The 22,781-nt window shown below is 67.8% G+C and overlaps 3 protein-coding genes across 8 annotated transcripts in view; 1 reads left to right on the forward strand and 2 right to left on the reverse strand.

The window, feature by feature from the left end:
* Window positions 1–1,894: 1,894 nt before the first annotated feature.
* Window positions 1,895–16,710, reverse strand: CGN (cingulin). 2 transcript variants are annotated; one of them, XM_075445382.1, is made up of 21 exons: window positions 16,680–16,710; window positions 10,819–11,859; window positions 10,564–10,664; window positions 10,268–10,337; window positions 9,967–10,062; window positions 9,537–9,688; window positions 9,112–9,253; window positions 8,817–9,029; window positions 8,309–8,457; window positions 7,893–8,034; window positions 7,608–7,808; window positions 7,273–7,479; window positions 6,932–7,189; window positions 6,260–6,430; window positions 5,990–6,151; window positions 5,411–5,500; window positions 4,092–4,175; window positions 3,123–3,241; window positions 2,926–3,034; window positions 2,639–2,802; window positions 1,895–2,523 (listed from the first exon to the last, which is right to left on the reverse strand). In XM_075445382.1, the coding sequence occupies exons 2-21, from the start codon at window positions 11,842–11,844 to the stop codon at window positions 2,382–2,384; spliced, it is 3,798 nt and encodes a 1,265-aa protein (XP_075301497.1). In that variant the 5' UTR covers window positions 11,845–11,859; window positions 16,680–16,710; the 3' UTR covers window positions 1,895–2,381. The 2 variants fall into 2 exon arrangements, with proteins under 2 accessions (XP_075301497.1, XP_075301496.1); XM_075445381.1 differs by lacking the exon at window positions 16,680–16,710 and adding an exon at window positions 14,324–14,654.
* Window positions 16,396–19,418, forward strand: PSMB4 (proteasome 20S subunit beta 4). The gene is made up of 7 exons (XM_075445383.1): window positions 16,396–17,300; window positions 17,444–17,650; window positions 17,816–17,962; window positions 18,140–18,221; window positions 18,296–18,412; window positions 18,834–18,922; window positions 19,296–19,418. The coding sequence occupies exons 1-7, from the start codon at window positions 16,411–16,413 to the stop codon at window positions 19,306–19,308; spliced, it is 1,545 nt and encodes a 514-aa protein (XP_075301498.1). The 5' UTR covers window positions 16,396–16,410; the 3' UTR covers window positions 19,309–19,418.
* Window positions 19,419–19,558: 140 nt separating this feature from the next.
* Window positions 19,559–22,781, reverse strand: part of POGZ (pogo transposable element derived with ZNF domain) — a 45,097-nt gene continuing 41,874 nt past the window's right edge. For all 5 annotated transcript variants that reach the window (XM_075445377.1, XM_075445376.1, XM_075445379.1 and 2 more), the window contains one exon: window positions 19,559–22,693. In XM_075445377.1, the coding sequence (XP_075301492.1) occupies window positions 21,121–22,693 (1,573 nt within the window). In that variant the 3' untranslated portion in view covers window positions 19,559–21,120. The remainder of the gene's footprint in view (window positions 22,694–22,781) is intronic.

A 22,781-nucleotide genomic window follows, 5' to 3' on the forward strand; every position in this document is an offset into this window, starting at 1 on the left:
CGCCCCGCGCCGGCCCCGCCCCGCCCCGCCCCCTCCCGCCAGGCCCGCCCCCCGCCGGCCGCGTCCTGCGCCTTGGCCACGCCCACGGCGCCCTCGGCGGGCCGCGCCCCTGCAGCCGAGGCCGTGCCGGGGCCGTGCCGGGGCCGTGCCGGGGCCGTGCCAAGCCACAGCGAGCCCTGCCGAGCCCCACCCGAGCTCTGCCGAGCCGAGCCGTGCCGAACCGTGCCGTGGAGCCCCAAACCGCACCATGGTGCCCCAAACCATGCCATGTGGCCTCAAACCATGCCCCAAACCGTGCCGTGGTGCCCCAAACCGCACCATGGAGCCCCAAACCGTGCCGTGGTGCCCCAAACCATGCCATGCTGCCCCAAACCGTGCTGTGGTGCCCCAAACCGTGCCATGGTGCCCCAAACCGTGCCATGGTGCCCCAAACCATGCCATGCTGCCCCAAACCGTGCTGTGGTGCCCCAAACCATGCTGTGGTGCCCCAAACCATGCCGTGGTGCCCCAAACCACACCATGGAGCCCCAAACCGTGCCGTGGTGCCCCAAACCATGCCAGGTCCGACGTGTTTTGGCCCCAGGGTGCTGGCCCAACCCGGCAAGAGGTGCCAGGGGTGCCCCTACCCAGAGCCGTGGCGGTCACCGGCCGCACCCCGGGGTGAAGTCCAGGGGGTGCCACAGCCCCCTTGCCCGTGCCAGAGCACCGGGGTACTGTCGGGGCGGCTGTCCCTGTGCCACGCTGGGCAGCTGGGTGTGCCGGCTGCCTCCTCTCTGCCGGGCGCTAATTGCCACATACCAGTGTCATGAGCTCAGCCGGCCTCAGGTTCACCGCCGGCCACAGCCCCGTGCGGTCACCAGGGCTGAGCCGCGGCCACGCTCCAGCCCCATGCGGTCACCGTGGCCACGCTCCATCCCCGTGCGGTCACCGGGGCCGAGCTGGGGCCACGCTCCAGCCCTGTGTAGTCACCGTGGCCATCCTCCAGCCCCGTGCGGTCACTGGGGCCACGCTCCAGCCCCGAGGTGGGGACACCCCATCTCGGGGAGATTGCGGCAGCGGGATCGTCTGCGGGCTGGAGGCCGTTGCACCCTCAGGGCTGGCTGCTGGCGGCAAAGCCAGGGACCAGGAAACTCGGGCCACGCTCAGCCATGGGAGCCAGCCCCTCCTCCCCCGGGCCCCCCCCGGCCCCCGAGCCCCCACCGACCGCTGCAGAGCCCGCGGGGGGAGCCGAGGCAGAGCAGAGCCCCTGAGCCTCGCCGGGCCGAGCAGCCGCTGGGGAATCCGAGGCCCAGGGTGGGGATGGCAGTTGACCTCAGCTCCAACACGCGTGTCCGGGAGGAGCTCAGGGCAGAACCGGTTGTGCCGGCCCGGTGCAGCCGCAGCGGGGACGCCGTGGGTGCGGGGCCAGGTGCTGGGCACACTGAGACTGGCACAGCCCTGGGCGGCGGTGACGCAGAGACACGGCCAGTACCGACCGGAGAGGGCACAGGGGTGTCCCCGGTGCCGTCACCGTGCCCAACCCCACTGGCTCCAATCTGGTTAAACATCACCAGGGCGCAGGAGGGGAAACTGAGGCAGCAGGGACGGGGCTGGCCGGGTCCCCAGGCACCGTCCCAGCCCCACATTGGCTCAGGGACGGAGCCAGCTCGGCCCCGCTCAAGGCCACAGAGGGGAACTGTGGTAACCACCTGCCAATCAACACAATGGCGCTAATTAGCAGTTGGCAATACTCCCATCCTCGTTAATTAGTGATAGCAAGCATTATCTCCAGGCCAGATCCAGCGGAGCAGGGAAGGAGCTGCATTCCCCGCGTGGGGCAGGAGCCCGGTGCCATGCAGCCCCGCGCGCTGCTGCCCGTGCCAGCCCTCCAGCCCCGGGGGGACGGGCAGCCGCGGGCGTTAAAACGCTGCATTTTATTTACAACAGCACTTGGAGGGGGAAGGGGCAGCAAGGGGACAAAGGGCAGTTGCATATAAAAATAAACCAGGGTGGCTGGAGCCGAGGGTGCCCCCAGCCCCTCCAGCCCCCCTCCCTGGCTGCCCCCACGGGAGCCCGATCCCCGGGGCCGCGGCTGGGACCCCAGGGCCGCGGTGTCCCGGCAGGACCCCGGCACCCAGGGGGACAGCAGCCACAGGGAGCAGCTCAGCCCTGGCAAACAGCCACGGTGCAAACGCACCCTGAGACCCGTACAAAGACCAAGAGGCGAGACGGCGCCCGGGGGGTTCCCCAGCGCCCCGCGTTTCGAGCGGCGCCTTCCTTCATGTCGTCGGTGGAAGCAGAGCTTTTGCACCGAGCAGCAGCAGCCGGGGCCGGGCCCTCTCCCGGCTCTAGGGACGCAGCTCCGCTCCGGGCTGGAGCGGCCGCCGCGGCGCGGGCAGGCGTCAGCAGGAGCTGGTTTGGAGGTTGGCCTCGTTGAGCAGCGAGGCGATGGAGGAGGGCCCGTAGGCGCTGTCGAACTCCTCGTCCGAGCTGAGCTGGTCGTCTTGCAGGGAGGAATCGGCGGCCGAGCGGGCGGCCTTGCGCCTGGGGGGGGAGCAGAGGGGTCAGCCCTTGCCCGGAGACGGGGCTGGGCCCCCCTCCAGTCCGGTGACAGGGCAGGACCCCCCCCCCCCCCACCGGGCACCCGGGTGTCCCCTACCAAGCCTCCTTCTCCAGCGCCTTGATGCGGTTCTGCAGCTGCTCGTTCAGCTCGTGCTGCTCCTCCAGCTCCCGCTGCGCCTTCTTGCGGGCGCCCTCCAGCCGCTCGATCTCCTCCTCCGCCTCATCCACTTGACGCTTCAGGGCCTTCACCCGCAGGCTCAGCTGCGGGGAGACGGGGCAATTCCCCTGGGATGAGGATGGCCGGGGCGGGGCAAGCACCCAAGGATCCCCGAGGTGGGTCCTGACGCCGCTCGGCCTCTCCAAGGGCTCCCATCCGCCACCCACCTGGTCCTTCTGGTCGCTGACATGCTGCCGCTCGTCGTCGATCTGGATGGTCAGCTCCTTCACCTTCCTCTCCAGCTTGCGGTTGGAGGACAGCAGGACGCTCTTCTCCCTGCGGCGAAGCAACAGGTCGTGGGCAAGCGGGGCTGGTACCGGCAAGGTGACAGCACCCCGGCGGCGGGGGGCTCGGTGGCCGGTACCTCTCCTCCGCCTGCAGCTTGTCCTGCAGCTCCTCCACCCGTGCCTCCAGCTGCGAGACGTTGCTGCTGGGTCTCTGCAGCCCCTCGGAGCTGGCCAGGCGGCTCTTCAGCTCCTTGTTCTGCAGAAGAAAGAACCCCAAGGCGTCCCTGTCACCCCTCCGGGGCTCCCAGCCGGTGGGAGAGGCTCAGGGCCTCACTTACGTAAACCCCGGCGGTGAGTCAGGGCCCAGAAACCCTTTCCCAAGGAGGAGACTTAACGAGCCAGGTTATATAACGGCAATTAGCTGTGCCGTCACCTGCCAGGGCACGAGGCGAGACCGGCGGGGACAGTGAGGTACTGGCGACTATCAGGTGCAAGAGGCCCCCCTCAGCTTCCCAGTTTCTGCTCCTGAACATCCTCATTGGCCAAAAAAGTCCCCCCAAACGCCAGCAAAGCCAGCTGCCCTCCCCCTCCCGCACAACGGCATCGCCCCCGCCTCGTCAGCCAGGCACGGTAACGACGGCGGCCGCCGCCGCGCTGAGCCCCGCGGCAGCAGCAGTGGGAGCCCCGTGTTGTTCTTGGCAGCGGCAACTCCGCGCCGGGAACAAGAACAGCTCGGGGAGCTCAGTTCCCATCGATCCGTCTCGTCAGGAGCCAGCTCGGGGTTAGGTAATGAAGGGTTTGGAGTGCAAGCCCAGGCAGGCTGGCGGGGAGCCGCAAGGAAAGGGGGGATCCCCTGGGAATGCCACCCCGGGGAGACGCCAGGCGGCTCCACGGATCTCTGGCCAGGGATGGAGCACAGCGAGGCCGGGCCGGGCCGTACCAGAGCAGGGAGGAGGAGAGGGAACGGCTTTACAGCAGGAAAAGCTCCTGGGGAACACGGTCGCTCCCCCAGGGAAGCTCTAGGGAGGAGCGGGGCCGCACCAGGACGCTTTGCCTGCGTCCCTCCCGGGGCAAGGGGTCCAGCCGCTCCGTCCCCTCCGCCGTACCTGCCTCTCCAGCGAGACCTTGTCGCACTCCAGGTCCTGCCGGCTGGAGCGCTCCTGCAGCAGCTCTGCCCGCAGCTGGTCGATCTGGGGACAAGGACACAGCCCCGTTGGTTTTGCCACATCCTTCGCCACTTCGTTTGCTTGGCGAGAGATCAGGGCCACCGCAGCGGCCACGGCCCACGTTTCTTCCCGTGACACCGGTGCTGCAGAGCGTGGGCGGACTCGGTGCGCCCAACAGCAGCATGGCACGCAGCCGGTGTCGGCGACACCAAAACTCCCCGACGAGAGGATTTTGGTTCCTTCCCAGGTTAGTTACCGCCGTTCTGGAGAGCGGCCCAGAGACAAGGGCTGCAGTCTTCCACTGGAGGGTTTAAACTGGTTGGACTGGGAGCTGGGGACCCGGCTGCGCTCCCCACTCTGCCTGGCACCGCGGGGCACGGCGGCACAGCCATGCCAGGGGCAGGAGGGGTTTGAGCCGCCGACAGAGCACAACCAGCACTGCCCCAGGGGCCTCGCTCAGGCTGACCGAGGCGACCTACGCAGCCTTGTGCGTTATTTTAAAGCAAAGCAAGTTGGGGTTTATAGAAAAAATTGCTCGAATTTTATGCAAGCACCCAACCGGTGGCAAGGCTCCGAGCCGGAGCCAGCTGCGGTTCCGCAGCACCCCTGCTCCGCAGCTCCTGCGCTTCAGACACCTCCAGGACGCAGGGAAAGCCTCCCCTGGGATGTGCCCATTTCCCAGATGGAAAAATGGGAAACCCACCCGTTCTACCGGCCCAGCGTAGCCCGAGGGGGTGAACCCCCTCCCCAGGCCGGGTCTCGCCGGGGCAGGAGGGAGACGGGCTCTGGCAACCGGAGGAGCTGCCGAGCCCGGGTGCCGGTGCAGCCCAGCGTGCCAGAGCCGGGGGGGCGGGCAGGCAGCGCCCGCCTGCTCGCACGGCTCCAGCACCGGCTCCGGCTCTGACGGTAATAAGCAGGCGGGTCGGGAGGGAGGGGAGAGCCTGCAGACCGGCGTAATTTAAGCCCCAACTTCCTGCACAAACACAAACCTCACCCTGTAATTTCAGGGGATTTCTCTTTTTTTTGTGCCGAGCTCGTATAATTTCTGTTTGTGCCCAAACCAGCTTTTCAGACACCGTCATCTCCATCGTATTTAGAGTGACAGAGGGCTCCAGGCTGCGCGCTAACGACTCATTAATGGGGTTTTAACTCCCGTGACCAGTTGTACCCGAGGACCCCAGTTATCCAGCGCTGTTTGCCAGAGCTGGGGGGGCTCTGCCACAGCCCCAGCTGGGTTCGGGCAGCTCTGCCGGCCCTACCTGGTCTCTGCTCCGGTTGACCCTCTCCGTCAGCAGCTCCACCGTCGTCCTCTCCTCGTCCAGCTCCACCTCCAGGAGCTTGGACTTCTCCTGCGAGCAGACGGGACCAGGAGGGTCAGCACGAGCCCCAGGGTCCCCGCGGGCAGGGGATGGGCGGCAGCCGGGGCCAACGGGCTGGGGTGCTGGCGGAGGGGGCTTCGCACCACCACTGCTTCCAGCCCAGCGGAACCCGGCCGGCCGGGGGCTGCGACGCAGCCGGGAGGCAGGAGAAGGGAGATGCTGGGACAGGAGACGTGGCAGCTTGGTGCTGTGCGGACCCCCGTGCCCTCCCCACCCCGTCGGGGGAGAATAACCCACAAAGCACCAGCCTGCGGGGCAATGCCGGGCAGAGCCAAAACACAGCCTGGCAATTAATGAATATTAATATCAGCAATAGCAACCCCCCAGCGCTGCCAGGCTGCGTGAGCCCGCTCTGCAGCGGGCCGCAGGATGGCTGGGCGAGCCCTGCCCCTTGCTGTCAGCACACAGCACTGCAGGGACGGGGCGCGTGGATTTGGGGTGCCGCGCAGCGCTCCCCACCTCCAGCGCCTTGACGTGCCGCGAGCGATCGTCCTGGGAGCGCTTCTTGGTCTCCATCTCCTGCTCGAGGTTGTGCAGGCGCTGGAGCAGCACCTCCTTGTCCAGCAGCACGCTCTCCCGCTCCGCCTGGCTCTCCTGCAGCGCCTGCTTCAGCCGGGCGACCTGCGGCACCCGAGGAAAACGCGTCCCCACGTCAGACGTGTCCCCGCACTCCGCAGCGGGAGGGAGAGGACAGCGTGGGGACCCCCAACCCCCCAGCCCTCGCCGCACCTCGTCCTGTAGCCGTCCCACGCTGAACTGCATTTTCTCCACCTCAGCACCCCGGTCCTTGGCTTGTTTCTGGGAGTCCGTGATCTCCTTCCGCGACTTCTCCTTGAACTCCTCCAGCTGCGACTTGAGCACGGCCAGCGAGCTGTGCGACTCCTCCGTCATCTGCTCCAGCTGCGGCGCAGCGGGGACGGCTCAGGAGCAGGGCACCCGGCGCCCGGCCCCGCGCTGACGGGACTCGCGGTGGGATGAGACACCCCCGTGGGCGTGGGGCTGGGGCACGCTTCTGCCCCCCGGGCTCAGGAGCATCCCGGCGGGGGGTGCAGCACTGCCAGGGCAGCCCGGAGGACCCCGGACTCCGAGCAGGCACTGGGTGCTTGCAGGAGCTGCCTGGGGCAGGGCAGGGGACAGCACGGCGCTGGGACACCGGGGGATGCCGATCCCTGGGGACAGCCTGGTTTCATGGAGTCTCCCGGGACGCTGCGGAAGGATCGGTCCCAGCTGGCTCCGCAGAGAAACCAGATCCGTGCCCAAAGTCCCAGATCCCTCCCCTAACCCAGCGAGGGCACCTTGGAGATCCCACCCTGTGGCACAGGGACCGGGTGCTGCGGCACACGATGCAGGACGGGGGTCCTGGAGGGGCAAGCAGCCCCGGAGGCACCCGGGCACCCCAACCTCTTTGTTCAGCTTCTCCGTGGTGCGGTCGAGCAGGCGCTTCTGCTCCTCCAGCTCGCTCTTGGCGCGCTTGAGCTGCTCCTTCTGCTGCTGCTCCTCTTGGTAGGACGCGCTCAGCTCCTGGTGCTCCTGCGTCAGCCGGGCCAGGCTCCGCTGCGCCTCCTCCAGCCGGGTCTCCAGCGACCGCTTGGCCATCAGCAGCTCCTGCTCCCGCTCCGTGGCCTCGCCCAGCGACCCCTCCATCTGCCTGCGCTCTGCCTGCAAGGAGGGAGCTCTTCAGACTCCTTCCTGCGGCAGGGGAACAGCTCAGGGCAGCTCAGGAATGGCCGCAGCCCCGGTACCTCCAGTTTGGTGACCTTCTCCTTGAGCCGTGCCTGGGAGCCCTCCCAGTTCTCGCCCATGCGCTCGTACTCCTTCAGCTGCGTCTCCATCCCGAGGACCTTCTTCCTCAGGTCGTCGTGCTGCTCCTGCAGCTCCCGCAGGCTGGACTCCGCCGTCTTCCTCGCCCGCTCCGACGCCTCCCGCGCGCTTTCCAGGGAGGCCTTTGCCTGCAAGTCAGCCATGCCAGGGGCTGGGCCAGCCGCCGAGCCGGGACGTCTCTGGGGGGCCACTGGGGCTTGCATCCCTCGGGATGGCTGGGGGGGGGAAAACCCCTTCCCCCAGTCCCCGCGCTCACCTTGGTGGCCTCATCCCGCTCCTCCTGGAGCTGCTGCAGGTCCCTGCGGCACCGCTCCAGCTCCCCGTCGCGACTGGACACCTCATCCTCCATGGTGCCCTTCAGCGCCGCCAGCTCCCGCTCCCGCTGCCGCAGCCGCTCCTCCCGGCTCTGCTTCTCCGCCGCCAGCTCCCGCTGCGCCTCCCGCGCCTGCCGCAGCTCCTGCGACGGAGGGGCGGCCGTCAGGGACGCCGAGCGCTGGACGCGGCCCCCAGCCCCGCGCACGCCGCCTCCCTCGTCACCCACCTTCCTGAGGGCCTCCAGCTCGCCGGGGTCCAGCGCGCGGCTGCGGGCCTGCTCTGCCTCCTCCCGCGCAGCCACGAAGCGCTCCCGCAGCTCCCGCAGCTCCTCCTCAAACTCCTCCCGCTCCAGCTTCACCTGCAGCAGCCTGGAGAGGGGCCGGATGAGGCCACCCATACCCATCCTGTGTCCTCATGTCCCACAGACCCCTCCCCGGGTCCCAGCGTGCCCGGAGAGCAGCACCCGGCTCAGCCATCACCTTCCTCCCTGTGCGCCCAGGGGAGGAGGAGGAGAACCAGCCCCATCCCAGCTCCCGACCCATTATAACGGGGTTCGGAGTAAAGATGCTGGATGGTCGCAAGCGGCTGGACCTCCTCGAAAGCCGCTTGTGCTCCTGGCTCAGCCGCAGCGCCAGCACTTACTCCTGCTTGGTGCTGCGGAGCTCATCCTTGTTCTTCTGGAACATGTCTCGCCAATGCCCCGTCTCCTCCGCGCTCTCTTCCAGCTCCCGCTGCAGGTTCCTCACCACGGAGTTGATCTTCTGCTTCTCCGACTCCAGGCTGGCCTGATCCTGGATCGAAGCATCGAGTGGTCACCCGCAGAGCGGCGTCCTCACGCCATGCTCCAGCAATGCTGAGCTCCGGCTGGGTTAACGCCCCCTGAAGCAGCCCCGGGAGCCCACACAGGGGCCGGGGGAGCCCCCACACCTCCGCAAACCAGCTCCGCTCCCCCCAGCATCTCCGCCCCGTGGCAGCGAGAGCCAGATGCTCCCATGGGGCGAGTCTGGGGCAGGACACAAACCCCATTTCCAGCTCAGGACCGTTTAAAGGGGGAATTCAAGGACACCAGCTCCAAGCCAAGACCCTGCCAGCCCCAGCCAGCGAGTCCCCGTCCCCCGTTGCTGCCCAGCCGCCCTCCCTGCAGCCAGACCTGCGAGATGTCCTCCATGCTGCGCCGCAGCTGGTCCATGTCGCTCTGGTACTGCTGCCGGACGCGGTCGAGCTCCTTGTCGTGGCTGGCCACCTCCTCCTTGAGGGCTCCCTTCAGCGCCGTCAGCTCCCGCTCCCGCAGCCGCAGCTGCTCCTCCTGCCGCTGCCTGGAGCTCAGGGCCTCCTCCAGCTCCTCCCTGGTCTCCAGCAGCTCCTGGGCCAAGGGGACAGCCGGGCTCGGTGCCAGCGACGTGGCATGGGGGGATGCTCGTGCCCTGGTGCAACCGTCACCGTACCTTGTACAGGGCTTCGCTGCCCGGGGCCGCGCCGGAGCCCTTGCGCAGGCGGTCGAGCTCGTGGTGCGCGGCCAGCAGCCGCTCCTCGCAGCCGCCCAGCCGCGTCTCCGCCTGCTCCTTGGCTGCCCGCACCTCGCCGAGCCTGGAGGGCAGCGCCGGGCCCTTCGCAGCTGGGCAGCGACCCGCTCTCCCCTCCGGACCCCGGCCACGTCTGCACCCCGGAGGGCGGGGGCTGCAGCACCCACCCACGAGCATCTGCACTGGTGGGCATCTCGTCCCAGCACAGCAAAGGGGATGGGGACAGCGGGGGTGACAGCCACCCACCCTGTGCTCCCCCAGCCCTCTTTGCATCTCCTCCCGCCCCCCATCCGCATCCCCCCGCCGGGGACAGACGGACGCACGCAGCCCCCGCCAGCAGCTCCTACTCTCGCAAGCTCCTCTGCAGCTCCTGGGTTTTCTTCTCCAGGGCCGCCCGCAGCCGCTGGCTCTCGCCTTCGGCCTCGCGCAGCTGCGCTTCCAGTGCCCGAGCCGAGCCGCTCCGCGCCGGCTCCCCGGGCAGCTCCAGCTTCTGGCGGAGCTGCGGGACAGGGGACGTCGGCGAAGTCCCCTCCCAGGGACAGAGCTGCCAGCAGTGCTCCCCGTGCTCCCCCCAGCAGACTCCCAGGAAGGACGCGTGGCCCCCAGCACCCCCGACACCAGCGGGGTGTCCAACAGACCAGGAGAACGTTCGCTCTCGCCTCAAACCCAAGCCCAAGTGAAGGGGGCTCAGCATGGACCCATTGCGCTCCCCCCCCCAGGGACATAAACTGTGACCCCACATCCCCCCCAAGCCCCCAGCCTTCTGCCTGGCTTCACCTTGGTCTCCTCCTTCAGCTTCTCCTGCAGCTCCTCCACCTTCCCGGCCAGCTCTCTGTGCTGGGGCTGGGAACACACCGCGTCCTTGGGGGGCACCTGGAGAGACCCCCCGGGCTCACTTGCTGGGTTTGGGGTGCTGCAGCCCCCCCGGGGCCACGGCTCGGTCCCCAGCCACCGCCTGCCAGCCGCACACCGCCAGCGTCCCGTCCCCGGCACGCTAGGACACGGCGCCGGGGAGGCAGGAGCCCAGGGACCGGTCTCCCCCCAAGCAGGGAGCAGCACCGGGGCGGCCCCAACTCACCGCCAGCTCCTGCACCTTCTCCAGCAGCCGGGCAGTTTTCCGCTTCAGGGAGACTTCGCTCTCACTGCTCCTGCGGGCGTTGGAGCGGGGGGGAAGCGGCTGGGGACACGCGGGACGGAGCCAGGAGACGGCAGAGCCCGGGGTGCCGGAACACCCCGAGGGCTTTGCCGCTTGCTCCCCCCAAATCCTGGGCCATCCCAGCTCCCCAGCCGCCCCGGAGCAACCCAACCACAGCCAGCGGTGCTTCGGGACGGGGCAGGGAGCGACGGGGGCACGGGGGGCTCAGGGGGGCTCACCCCTCCTTCAGGATGCCGTAGATGAGCTCACTGGGGTGCTCGCCGCTGCCGGGCTGGGCGACCTCCCGCTGGTCCCGCAGCAGGTCCGGGGTGGATTTGAGCTGCGTGAGGGGTAAGAAAGCTCAGTGCCAAGTCCCCCCCCCCCCCACCCCCCGGGTCCCACCGCTCCGGCGGACGCTGGCGCTCGCCCCGGTGCCCCCCTTGGTTACAGAACTCGTGACCCTCCTGATGCCAGCAGGATCCGGCCCCCCGTACCTGCAGCTCTGCCCGGGCTTTGCTCTGCAGCCGCTCGGCCGGGGGCTCCTCCACAGCCCGGCTCGCCCGCTGGCTCCTTGCCCCCGTGTCCTCCGCCCCTCCGGCCCCGCTCGGGTGGCTCAGGCTGCCGGCGGGCACCAGGGGCTGCGGGCGAAGGCCTCCAGCCCGGCACCGGGCACCGCTCGGCTCCCCGGCGTCGGGCGCGTCGCGGTGGGAGACGCGGCCGTCCAGGCTCTGGGAGCGCTTCCGCTCCTCCGCGGGGATCCGGGCCCTCCTGGCCGCCCGCCCTCGCTGCTGTCCCTTCCCGTCGAACTTGCTGATGAGCAAATCCACCGAGGAGAGCGGTTTGGTGTCCACGTCGCTGCCGCTGGCGTCCACCACGGCGTCCGTGTCCGAGGAGGAGACCTTGGCCGTGGCCCTCGAGCCGGAGGCTCTTCCCCGCTCCGGGGCAATGCTGAGCATGCTGCTGCTTTTGCCGCCGGCCAGAGCCCGGTGCTGCCGGCTGCCGCTGGCCCGGGGAGCGCCGGTGGCAAAAGGCTCCTCCGCGGCAGCACCGAGCAGATCCCCGTAGGACTGCGTCCTCCGCAGCTCCTCCGCGGGCGGCCGCTGGCCCGGCAGAGCTTTGGGCTCGCGCCGGGAGGTCACCGGGCCGCCGCTCGGCTCCTCATCCGAGGTGCTGCAGGACGCGCCGTGCCGGGGCTGCTGCCCGCCGTAGGGGTTTTCTGGCAGGTCCGAGTCGGAGCCGACGGAGCCCGGGGCCGGGGGGCCAGCATGGGGGACCGGGTAGGAGCCCTCGCTCTTGATCTGCACCCCAAAGGAGTCGCTGCCCTTCTCGCCGCTGTTGAGGACGACGAAGGGCTGCCCGGCGATGCCCTGGACCCGCACGGCCACGCCGTAGCGGCCGGCCTTGGCCCGCGCCTTGGGGGCCCGGCGCGGCTCCTCCAGGTCGCCGATGAAGCGGATCTGGACGCCGCAGTCCACGGGGTTCGGCTTCCCGGCCATGGCCGCGCTCGCCGGGCGCTCCATCGCCGGGTCTCGCTCCTGCGGGGGGGCAGGGCCGCGGTCAGGGTCTCCCGGCGGGGTGCAGCGTCCCCCCAGTCCCCGCGGACCCAGGGCGATGCCGGCCGCGGAGCGGATCAGCCCCCGAGCCCCGCGGCACCGGGCTTCCAGCCCCGCAGAGCCCCGGGAGCAGCAGCGGCTCCCTTCTCCCTGTCCATACATGGACTGGAGGGAGCAGGGGGACCCCGGGCTGGGCATGGGGTGCTTGAACATGCCCTGCACACCCAGAAAAACACAAAAGCGAACCCAAAACCCAAACGCTTTCAGCTCGGGTCCAGACATCGCCCCCAAAGCCGCCCCAGCCCGGAGCGGGGGGCCTGCGGGGACAGAGCAGGGATGCGGATGGGGCAGCCGGGATCTCCCGTGTCCTCACATCAACCCTGAGCCCGCGTTTCCTCCCGCGCCCACCCCAGGGAAGAGGCCGGAGCCAGAGCCCCGCTGCCGTGCGACCTGGCTTTCTGCAGAGCGACGGAAGGCGCAGGGGGATGCCGGGGCTGGGGCGGCAGTGGGGGCCGGAGGCAGCAGACCCCGCCGGCAGCGCCAGGCAGGATGAGCCATTTGCTGCCCCTGGCCCTGCCAGCTCCCCACCGCCGCCGTCTGCTCCCGTCCCCGGCCAAGCGCGGCAGGGGCAGCTCCCGCAGCTGCTCCGCTTTGGCGGAGTCACACCGAGCCCCGCGGGTCTCCGGCATCCCTCCCAGACCCTGCAGCAAGGGCAGCAACGGGCAAGGGTCCGGCTGCTTATTTCAGAGGCAAAGGAACACAACATGGGATGGGAGAGGAGCCCCTGCCTCGTAAGCTCGTTATCCCTGCACGGCATCCAGCTAACGAGATCAGCCACAGACACCGGCCTCTATAAATACACCCCGAGCCCAGCGCCCGCAGCGAGAGCCCCTAAAGCAAATCCCGTCCGTCCCGTCCCTCCGGGCACCACAGCATCCCCTCCGTGCCGCGGGGACGGGGTCTGGGAGGAGCAGGGCAGCCACCGACCTGCAGCGGCAAAACGAGGAGACGCAACCCGCTTTGGCAGCAAAATTCAAAATTTTCCACGGCTGCCAGTGTCCGAAGTGCAGCCGGGGATGAGGCACGGCCCGGGCGGGGAGAGGGCTTGGGCCGGCCGCTATTGGTGTCGGAACGGTGAGCCCTGGGCGCAGCACCCGCTGCGAGACCTTTGGATGGGCTGCAAGGGGTGGCACGGCACCATGGCGTCACGGCAGCACAGCATCCTCCCGCGGCGTGGCCGGCGGGGCAGGGCTCGCCGACCACAGCACCGGCTGCGCCAGCATCGCCGCTGCCGGCAAAGGACACGGCTCTGCCGCACGCCTGCCCGGCCTGGCACAGCGGGAAGCCGATGGCGCAGAGCCGCGGGGGTCGGACGTGGCTGGGGACGTCGCTGGGCACCAACGCAGCCGGCACCGGAGCGGACGGGGAGAGGAGGGTCTGCCCGTTCCAAGGGAGCGGCAGCTCAAGGCGCACGGCTTCGCTCCCCGCATCGCCGGGCATCTGGGGAGCCGGGGGGACACAGGTGAGCGCGGCTGGTCGTGATCTCCCAGGAATGCTGTCCTGCTCCTGGACGGGCTCCAGCTCGCAGCTAAAGGGCCGGAGCCGGATCGCATTCCTGCGTGGGAGAGCAACACCCAGCTCTGGGCTGGAAACACAGCCCCGGGAGGGGAGTTCACTGGGAACCACGGGGAAGGCGCCCGGGAGCAGCAGGGACAGAGGCTCGGGGCCAGCCACGGGCTGGGTGTTGTCCCCGGGGCACGGCAGGCTCCGACACACCTTCACCTGGCCCCAGGTCAGGCTGGCAGCGACGGCAGCACCGAGCAGCGGGGGTCCCGCGCCCGGCCAAGGCGAGAGCAGAGCTGAGAGGAGCGGGAGGCAGCGAACCGGCAGGAGAGGTCTCTCGCTGGTGGTCACGCACCCCCGGCACCACGCTGCCAGCCGGCAGCGCCGGGGATGGCGGGCGGCCAGCTCCGCTCGCGCAGCGCGGCGGCACAATAAGGCCTTTGTGTCGACGACGTTAACCCAGAAAGTTGTTTTGCAGTCGGCAGGCAGTGCTGGAAAAGGGCTCCTACGCCGAGCGGGGCTCTGCGCCGCCGCGGCTCGCCCCGGCACCCTGCTCCCTTCCAGCACCCAAACAGCCGGGCGGGGAGGCGATGGCTGCCCAGCCGGGCCGACCCTCCTCCGTCGAGGTCAGACAGGTAACTCGACCGCGGGCGGCTGCACGCCGGGACCTCGGCAAGGAGCCAGCACCGCTCCGCGGCGAGGCCGGAGCCCACCTCCAAGCCACCTCGGTCCGAACCGAGCAGGTCGGGTCGTGCGGCCGCCACCACCGCCAGGCATGGGGAGCAAAAGCTGCCGGCTTCTCCCAAAGCACTTCGTGTCCGGACTGACACGGCGGGGGAGGGGCCAGCAGAGATGCGCAGACCCGGCATTTCTCCCCCATCACCTGTTTCTCGGCTCCCGGCACAGCTCGGGCTCTTTCCAGCGCGGGTTTCCCCGAAGCTCTGCCCCGTCCCAGCGCTGCTCGCTCAGCCGCGTTTGCTCTCGCCCAGGGCCAAAGTCCGGGGCTGGTTTCGGGCGCAGGCAGCAGGCGCCGTGCCTGCGCCCTGCCCGTCACCGGGCCAGCCCGCGCTGACACCGGCAGAGACCGGCTGTTCCTGCTCTTCCGCAAACTCTGGAGCACGAAACCCTGATAAATCCTCGGTCGAGCACGTGAGCCGTGCGCTGCCAGCCGGGTCGGAGGAACCCGAAACCAGGGCACCTGCGTCACGCCGCAGGGCTGGGCTCACCACGACACCGGGACGCCGGCATCGCGCAGGGGCTGCGGGAGGGATGCCGGCGGGGGAAGGGGGATGCCGGCGGGGGATCGCGGCCGCCCCACAGGCGACGTCCCCTGGGGCTCCCGCGGGAGCTGATAAGGAGCGAATTCCTTCGCATCCCAGCCCAGCCGCAGGCAGAGCCCTCGGGTTAATCATCAACCCAGGTACTGGAAAATCCCGTTCCCTGCCTCTCCCAGGGCTCTGTTTCGGAAACCGAGAGCCGGGTCCCTGCACTGTCGGGTCAGAGCTGTCCCCAAACCGCGCCTGCCATCGTCACGCTGAGGGCAGCGCTCCACCGCGGCACCCCGAGACCACCGGCGCGGCACAAGGTGTTCACCGCTGCGCCCACCAGCTCGGTTTCCTGGTTTCCGAGCAAGGCGTGGCTTCGAAAACAGAATCACTTTGATCCTCACGCTCCTGGGGATAAACATTTCCCCGGGGGACAGCGGCAGGGAGTGAGGAAGTGCCCCGGGGCGTAACACGGATCCCCACAAGCCAACAGGTCTCCAGCGCCGCGGGGCACAGATGCTCCGTTCCCCCCCAGACTGGGGACCCCCTGTCTCTGCCCCCACCGCTGTGATCCCCGGCGCAGGTCGGGCAGCGCGGACACAAGCACGCGGGCACCGCGCGAAGCCGCCGGCTCCGGGCAGCGCCCTGGGAGCGACGCCGCAGCTCCCACCCCAACGCCGAGGGGGCTGCGGGCCAGGGGCTCCCGGCGAAGGGCACCTGATCTCCGGGGCTGGGGACGGAAACCCAGCCCGACTGCAAACCAGCTGGACTGGTCGGGGTGGGGGGAGAGGAAAGCCAGCCCCGCGCTCGCCGCGATGCCCTCCGAGCGGCAGCTTGCGACGGCGGGCAGGGGACGGCGACAGGTTAGCAAAGCCGCACGCTGGGGACCTCCAGACACGAATAAGTCTCGAGGCAGCCCGATGGCAGCGGGGACGACACCCAAGCCCTAGATTTTTCTTTCTTATTCAAACAGGCTGCTAAAAATACCGCCCCGGAGTCCGGCGAAGTAGGGCAGCTCGGCGCTGTGTTATGGTGGGAGGGCCAGGCCGCAGCAGCCGCATCGCGCCCGTGCCGGCGTGACATCGCCCTGAAGCCGCCGGCCCGGAGGCTGCTCCCCAGCCCGGGCTGCGCCTCGCGGCTCCCGCAGCTCCCGCCGAGGCAAGGCCTGGCTTCGTTAGTCCACGCTAACGAGGAGCAGCGGCCGCGGCCCCCGCAGAGGGATGCTGCGGGGTCGCTGCACGGGACCACTCCCCAGCGGACGCAGCTCCCGCAGGGAAAGGCGATGGAGGGGCCGCAGCTGGCGCGGGGGCACGGGGGCAGCAGGGCCCCAGCGGAGCAGAGCCGGTGGCATCGGGACAGCCGGGGTCCCTCGCCGGGGGTCCCTGCAGGAGCTGCTGCCGGGCGGGCACAGCCCGGGCATGGCCGTGGGGTGCAGCCCGCGCCCAGGCCAGGGGTCCCGGCGGAGCCAGGCCCTGCGGGTCCGTCCGCGGGGGGAGGCCCGGCCCCCGCAGGCTCTGCCGCAGGGCACGGCGCGCCCCTGGCCGGCAGCGCCCACAGAGCCGGCCCCGGCGGGCGCTGCCACGGGGCAGGACACGCACCGGAGGTGCCAGCGCCCGCGGCCCAGCCCCGCAGCGTCTGCCACGGGCAGGACCCCCGGTCCGGGGCAGGACCCCCCCGGGGCGGCAGCCCCCACAGCCCAGCTGCTATGGGCGCTGCCATGGGGCAAGACCCCCTCCCGCGGCGGCAGCCCCCACAGCCCGGGGGCAGGACCCCCTCCCGGGACCGCAGCCCCCACAGCCCAGCTGCTGTAGGTTCTGCCATACGGCAAGACCCCATAGACCGGGGGCAGGACCACCACTCGGGACTACAGGACCCCCTCCCGGGACCGCAGGGCCCCCTCCCGGGGCGGCAGCCCCCGCCGCAGAGGCTGCCACGGGGCAGGACCCCGCCCCGGACCCCCTGCCCCACACTCACCGCCCGCCGCCGGCTCCGCTCCCCGCCGCTGCCCACCGCAACCTGTTACCTTCGCACGGGCCCCGCCCCCGGGCCCGCCCATTGGACCGCGCCGCGCCCTTCCTCCGCCCCGGGGCGGGGACAGACGGGCACGGCCACGCCTCTAACCACGCCCCCTGTGGCTAACGGCCCGCCCCGGGCGGGCGGTCACGTGACTCGACGGGCGCCGCCATCTTGGGGAGGGAGACAGCTCCGGTCAGCGGCACCCTCGCGCCCCCCCGCCGCTCCCGGTCCTTCAGAGGCGGCGCCGGGACCCCGGGCGGGGCGCGGGGCGAGGCCGCCGGCACCGAGGGGCTCAGCCGCAGCCCGCGCGGGAGCCTTCCGCCACGCACAAGATGGCGCCGGGCCGCGCCCCGGTCGCACGCGAGGGGGCGCCGCACCACCTCCCCTCGGCCTACGGCGGCCGGGAGCGGCCGCGCTTCCTCGGCGCCTGCGCAGCGCGGCCCGCAGCGTGACTAAGATGGAGGCCGGGGCAGCGCGGGCGCCGCCGCCGTTCTGGGCCGGGGGCCCGGCGCCGGGACAGGCCTACGCTCCCGGGGGGCCCGGCCCCGCCGCTGGCCTCCTGCCCGCCGCCCGGACGCTGTGAGTGCGGGACGGGCTGCGGGGACGCGCGGGGCGCGGGGAGGGGGCCCGCGGGCCGGGCTGGGCGGGCTAGGGGGGACTGGGGGGACTGGGAGCGGCGGGGCGGGGGGTGTGCGGGGCCGCGCTGACGTGCGGGTCTGCAGGAGCCCGATGGTGACCGGCACCTCCGTGCTGGGCGTCAAGTTCGCCGGGGGCGTGATCGTGGCCGCGGACATGGTGGGCTCGTACGGCTCCCTCGCCCGCTTCCGCGGCATCTCCCGGCTGCTGCGGGTGAACGCCAGCACCGTGCTGGGCGCCTCCGGCGACTACGCCGACTTCCAGTACCTGGCGCAGGTCATCGACCAGATGGTGTAAGTCCCGCGCCCGCCGAGCCCCCCGCGCTCGTCCCCAGCCCGCCGAGCCGCGGCCGGGCCGAGCTGACCCCCCGGCTGCCACAGCCCCGCTGGGACCAGCGTCCGGTCCCCGGCCTCCGCCGCGGGGTGCCAGCGGGTGCGGTGTCCCTCACTCTGCCGCAGAATCGACGAGGAGCTGCTGGGGGATGGCCACAGCTACAGCCCGAAGGCCATCCACTCCTGGCTGACCAGGGTGATGTACAACCGGAGGTCCAAGATAAATCCGCTCTGGAACACCGTCGTCATCGGCGGCTGCTACAACGGCGAGAGGTGAGCGGGGACGAGCAGCGCGGGCACGCAGCCGCCCCTGCACGTCCTTCCCCGGCTGCGGCTCGTGGCACGGCGTTCGGAGGGGGCTCGGGCTGGGCGCAGCTGCGCCGAAGCCGAGTCCCTCCCCGCTGCGGCCCTGCCTGCACGACCGCCGCGCTCACGGCTCTGTCCCCTCAGCTTCCTGGGGTACGTGGACATGCTCGGCGTCGCCTACGAAGCCCCCACGCTTGCCACGGGTTACGGCGCGTACCTGGCGCAGGTAGCGTATGCCCTCGCTCGGCTGCCCCAGCCCTGTGTCGCTGAACGTTGCTGGATTTTATGTTTTTTCACCAGCCGCTGATGAGAGAAGTCCTGGAGAAGAAGCGCAGCCTGACGAAGGAGGAGGCTCGTGACTTGATCGAGCGGTGCATGAAGATTCTGTATTACAGAGATGCTCGCTCGTTCAACAGGGTGAGTGCCCAGCTCTGGCTGCCTGCCTCGCCTCGGCCCCGCGCCCCGGCTCGCTGGTCCCTGGTGGGGGGACGCCCTGCGGCAGCGCCCGAGCCGGCGGGGGGGGGGGTGTGTCGAGGGGTCCTGGTCGCCGCGCTGTCCCCGTGTGTCCCGCAGCCCCGAGGAGCTGTCTGGGGCCGATGCGGCTTCTCCCGCCAGCGCAGCCGCAGCCTGCTCCCCTGGGAGGGGTTTCTGTTGCTGCTGGCAGCGCTCTGTGCCCACTGAGGCCGAAGTAACCCCTCGCTGAACCCAGGGCCCCGTTAAAGCAAACGTTCAGCGGCCGCCAGTGCTGCCCTGACTGACCGGAGCCTGCGCGGGGCCCGTCCCCAACGCGCGCGAGGCGCTCGGGCGCTGCTGAGAGCGGCCGCTGGTCTCTCCCCAGTATGAAATAGCGATTGTAACGGAGAAGGGGGTGGAGGTGGAGGGACCCCTGAAGCTGGAAGCCAACTGGGACATCGCGCACCTGGTCAGGTAAGGCCGTTGGGAGACGCGCTCGGCCGGCAGCGCGCGAAGGCCTGGAGCGACGGGGTGGTGGAGGCTGGGTGAGGCGCAGCCGTTGCAGCGTGACGCCCTGCTGCTCCGGGAGCCTCCGCGCTCCCTGCCCCGGGGGAAGCTCGGGGCTGCGCTTGCGGGCGGCCGGTGCCTGCGGGTGTCAGTGCGAGGCCCTTGGGACCGGGGGAGCGCGCTGTGGGTGTCCCCTCCGCTTTGCCGCCCTCGCGCCACCTCGGAACCGCAGCACCCGCAGGCGGCACCCGACACGCGGAAACGCCGATTTTCTCGGTGCCGCTGGTGACGGCGTCCGGGCTGTGCCGTAGCCTGAGCTTGCCGAAACCTCTCCTTGCAGCGGCTTTGAGTGACGCCGGCAGAGCTGCTCCTGGCCCGTCAGGGGTGCTGTCCATGCGCTGCTCCCTCCGAGGCGCTGATGTCACGCGTGTTGGAAATAAATCAAATCTGTTTGTTAAGCCAAGCTGGCGTGTTTGTGCTGGGGCTGGGGGACGCGCCACGAGTACTGCGGGAGGGCGCCTGTCGACTACCCGAGATAAACAACAGGAAGAGTGTTTATTGAGGAGAGTGTTTTATTAATGATTTTTCAGAATTTTATTTAAAAAAAAAAAGCGAATCTCACAGGGGGGAGCAGGTTGCTCCGTGGAACCTGCTCCAGCGTTACGGGGAGGGCTGCGGGTGGTTGGGGGCCGTCAGGCGGACGGAGCTCTGCCCCACGCGTTAACGACGCGACCGCAGCGCGTCGCCGTCCCAGGACGTGCTAAAGGACTCCGGGCACAGCGGGGCCCCGGCTGCGACCTGGGCACGGCCGCGACACAGCGCGCTGTCGCCCGGGCAGAGGAATCAGGATGCACTTTATATTAAGCATTACGATATCCCAAGAGTTAAATAGTTCTTCATAATAAAAACGCATGTTTATAAATCCATTTCCCTGGTTTTATTAAATGTTCCACTTCTGTACATTTTAAAGATGAACCATTTACAGGTCTGCACATGCTGCCTCCTGCTTTCCTCGGGTAGTAGGGAAGGTTCACAAAACCTCTATGGAAACAGAAAGGTGCAGGTGCGTCCGAATTCTGTATGTCAAAATGCTTCCGTTTATACCATAATACATACAATTAAAAAACCCTCAAACATGCAAACTGTAGAAAAATTTAAGCTGGCAGTGAAAAATAAAAACAAATGTCTTCTTTTTGTGCACGTCACAGTTTGTTTCGTTAAATCAGATTTCTAATTCTAAGGAACGTAGTGTCTGATGCCACTGGTTAGAGCAGGTTGATCAGCTACTCGTAGTTAAGGGTCAGCGTTTCACGGTCCGTACAGTCCTAACTCCCACCTACCGCGACCCGGCTGTCCTCCGCCACCGCGTCCCCTCTGGCAGTGACTCTTTGGAGCAAGGTGGGCGCCGGGGGTTTCCCGGGCGGAGGAGAGGAGCCACCGCGCCGCGTCAGAAAGCCGAGGGGCAAGCGAGAGCCATGGGTCAGCACCACCCCGGCTCCCCCCCAGCCCCCTCAGGGCGTGGGGGCTCCCCAAAGCGTTGCTGGCTCTCAACAGGCAAAATGTTCACGCTTGGTTTTCACCTCGCGTCCCAACTCCCACGCAAAATAATCACTCTTCTTTAGAAAAACCAAAAAAAAAAATCCCAAAGTGAAACCCAAACCAAACCCAAACCTTAATGGCCAGTTACAGAAGGTTCACACATTAAAGCGGTAACTCATATCTAAATTTTCCACAGAAACCTAAATCTCTGGGTCAAGTGTTAAAAAAAAGGAAGGAAAAAAAAAGAAAAAATCTGTGTTAAGACAACCGAAAAGATTTATATACCGTTTCCTTAGCTACATATTTTTCTCCTTTCTTTAGAAATGGTCACATTGACAATGTATAATTCAAAACAGTTCTGCACAATAAAAACAGAAAACTATGATACAGTGAGGTAAAGAAAACGCAAAAATATTCACCCACAATATATTTTCAGAAAATACCAACACAGTGATTTTTCTTTTAAAAAAGCACAAAACTTATAAATGAACAGCATAAATGGCTATTTATCTGAGTGATCGCCTACGAAGTTCCTAAACCCACAAATCCACAGGGAAGTGTAATGGTCTCATCCAACATTTATTTAAAAAATAACCCTTTCTGGATCACGACTCGCAGAGCAGCGCTCAGATTTCCATCAGATCCAAATCCGCGTCTTCGAAGCCGTAAAACGATTCAGTCTCACTCTCCCCTTCGAAGAGCTGATGGAGGATTTCGGGGTCTGCGGACTCCTCGGCCGGGCTCCGATCCTGGGCCTCGGCCGCCGGCTCCTCGTGCTGCGCGTCGCTCAGCTTCAGCTGCTCCTCCAGAGAGGCAATCAGCTCCTCCTGCATGTCGGCGTTGCGCGTGGGCGAGTTGGCCGTGCCGTCCGGGCCGGGCAGCACGCTGGCCACCAGGAAGGACTGCTGCACCAGTTCAGGAGAGTCACCGATGACCTCCAGGGCCTCTGCCAGCCAGCACAAAACCAGCTGGAGAAGAATGTCCGAGTCGCACGTGGAGTCCGCCATTTCCTTGGCCTGCTCTTTCCACTTTTTATGCAAGAAATTTTTCACAGTCCTTTTTATACAAACATCCAGGGGCTGGATTTTGGAGCTGCAGCCAGCAGGGACCACAGCCGGCAGAGTGCTGGACGCACTCAGCAAGGAAAGTACCTCCTCCGAGAGGTGTGTTCGGTGACAATCCAGCACCAGCATGCCCTTGCTGTTCTGGCACTCCGTGTGCTTCTGCCACACTCGGGACGACCACAGCTCCATGACTTCGTCGTCGCTGTACCCGTTCTCCTTCGCTTCCAGCATGATAGATTCCGGCACGTTGGCGGGCTGCTGTACACGACCCCTGTAGAAGACCAGCGTCGGGAGAACGCTTCCGTCGGCGAGGATCGTGAGGACGACGTCGCACCAGGGCTCCCCCGTTCCCACCGTCTGCAGAGCGTTCTCCTTCCTGTCATCGCTGCTCAGCACCTCCACGTCGAGGAAGAGCGAGATCTCATCGATGGCCGCGATCATGGAGAGAGGCAGGTCTTGGGTGTGGATCTGCCGCTGCACGAACTCGATGAAGCAACTGGCGTTGTCCTCTACGTCTTTGGGGAGAGGGTGAGCCACCGCCCTTCGCGTATGCGTGCTGAGGTTGTGCCGCAGCATGAACCTCACCGCCCACTCGTAGGAGATCTTGAAGCCACCTTCAAGGGACCGGCCAATCTTGGTGGCTTTCTGGAAGAGGGTCTCCTCGTTCACGGGCAGCTGCTGCTCTCTCTGCGTGAGGACCCACTCCGCTAGCTTCTCTTCAGCCTCCAGGCTGAGGTACTTGCCCTCGGACAGGGATGCCAAGTTCTCTTCTTGGAAAGCTTGGAACCTTCGCAGCCAGCGCCTGATCCGCCTCTGAGGATTTCGGAAGTGCTCTGCTGCCTGCTCCGTGTTGCAGCACAAAGCGAACAGTACAACTCGCAGCTTTTTCACCGACAGCTGCTCCTTTTTGCTGGCAGGCTCGGGCTCCTTTGCTGGCTCCTCGTCTTCCTGCGCATCAATGTTGAAGCACTCTTCCTCCTGGCAGACCAGCGGCCGGCTGTAGGCTGCCGGTGCCAGCTCAGGCTCCAGGTCGTCGTTCCCGGGAAACACAGACTTTGTTTTCACAGTAGCAGCTTTGCTTGGGGAATAGGTGGGGCACGTGTCCTTCATGCTTCTGTCCTCGGGCTGAATGTGCCTTGAAGGGAGAGAACACAGGACTTTCTTAAAGCCCAGCAAATAAAGCTGCCGAGGGAAAACAAACAAACGAAAAACCAAAAGCCAAC

The sequence above is a fragment of the Opisthocomus hoazin genome, chromosome 30, assembly GCF_030867145.1.
Source record: "Opisthocomus hoazin isolate bOpiHoa1 chromosome 30, bOpiHoa1.hap1, whole genome shotgun sequence".
Taxonomy (NCBI): domain Eukaryota; kingdom Metazoa; phylum Chordata; class Aves; order Opisthocomiformes; family Opisthocomidae; genus Opisthocomus; species Opisthocomus hoazin.

What these genes read in the sequence shown, in the direction of transcription:
- CGN (XM_075445382.1), bottom strand. Translation starts at nt 11,844, where the DNA reads ATGGAGCGCCCGGCGAGCGCGGCCATGGCCGGGAAGCCGAACCCCGTG. An exon ending in AGCTGAAGGAGGAGACCAAG is followed by an intron (nt 9,689 to 9,966) that starts GTGAAGCCAGGC and finishes CCTGTCCCGCAG; the next exon opens with CTCCGCCAGAAGCTGGAGCT. An exon ending in CTCCGCAGCACCAAGCAGGA is followed by an intron (nt 8,035 to 8,308) that starts GTAAGTGCTGGC and finishes GCCCCTCTCCAG; the next exon opens with GCTGCTGCAGGTGAAGCTGG.
- PSMB4 (XM_075445383.1), top strand. Translation starts at nt 16,411, where the DNA reads ATGGGCGCTGCCATGGGGCAAGACCCCCTCCCGCGGCGGCAGCCCCCA. An exon ending in GGCTGCTACAACGGCGAGAG is followed by an intron (nt 17,963 to 18,139) that starts GTGAGCGGGGAC and finishes CTGTCCCCTCAG; the next exon opens with CTTCCTGGGGTACGTGGACA. An exon ending in ACGGCGCGTACCTGGCGCAG is followed by an intron (nt 18,222 to 18,295) that starts GTAGCGTATGCC and finishes TTTTTTCACCAG; the next exon opens with CCGCTGATGAGAGAAGTCCT.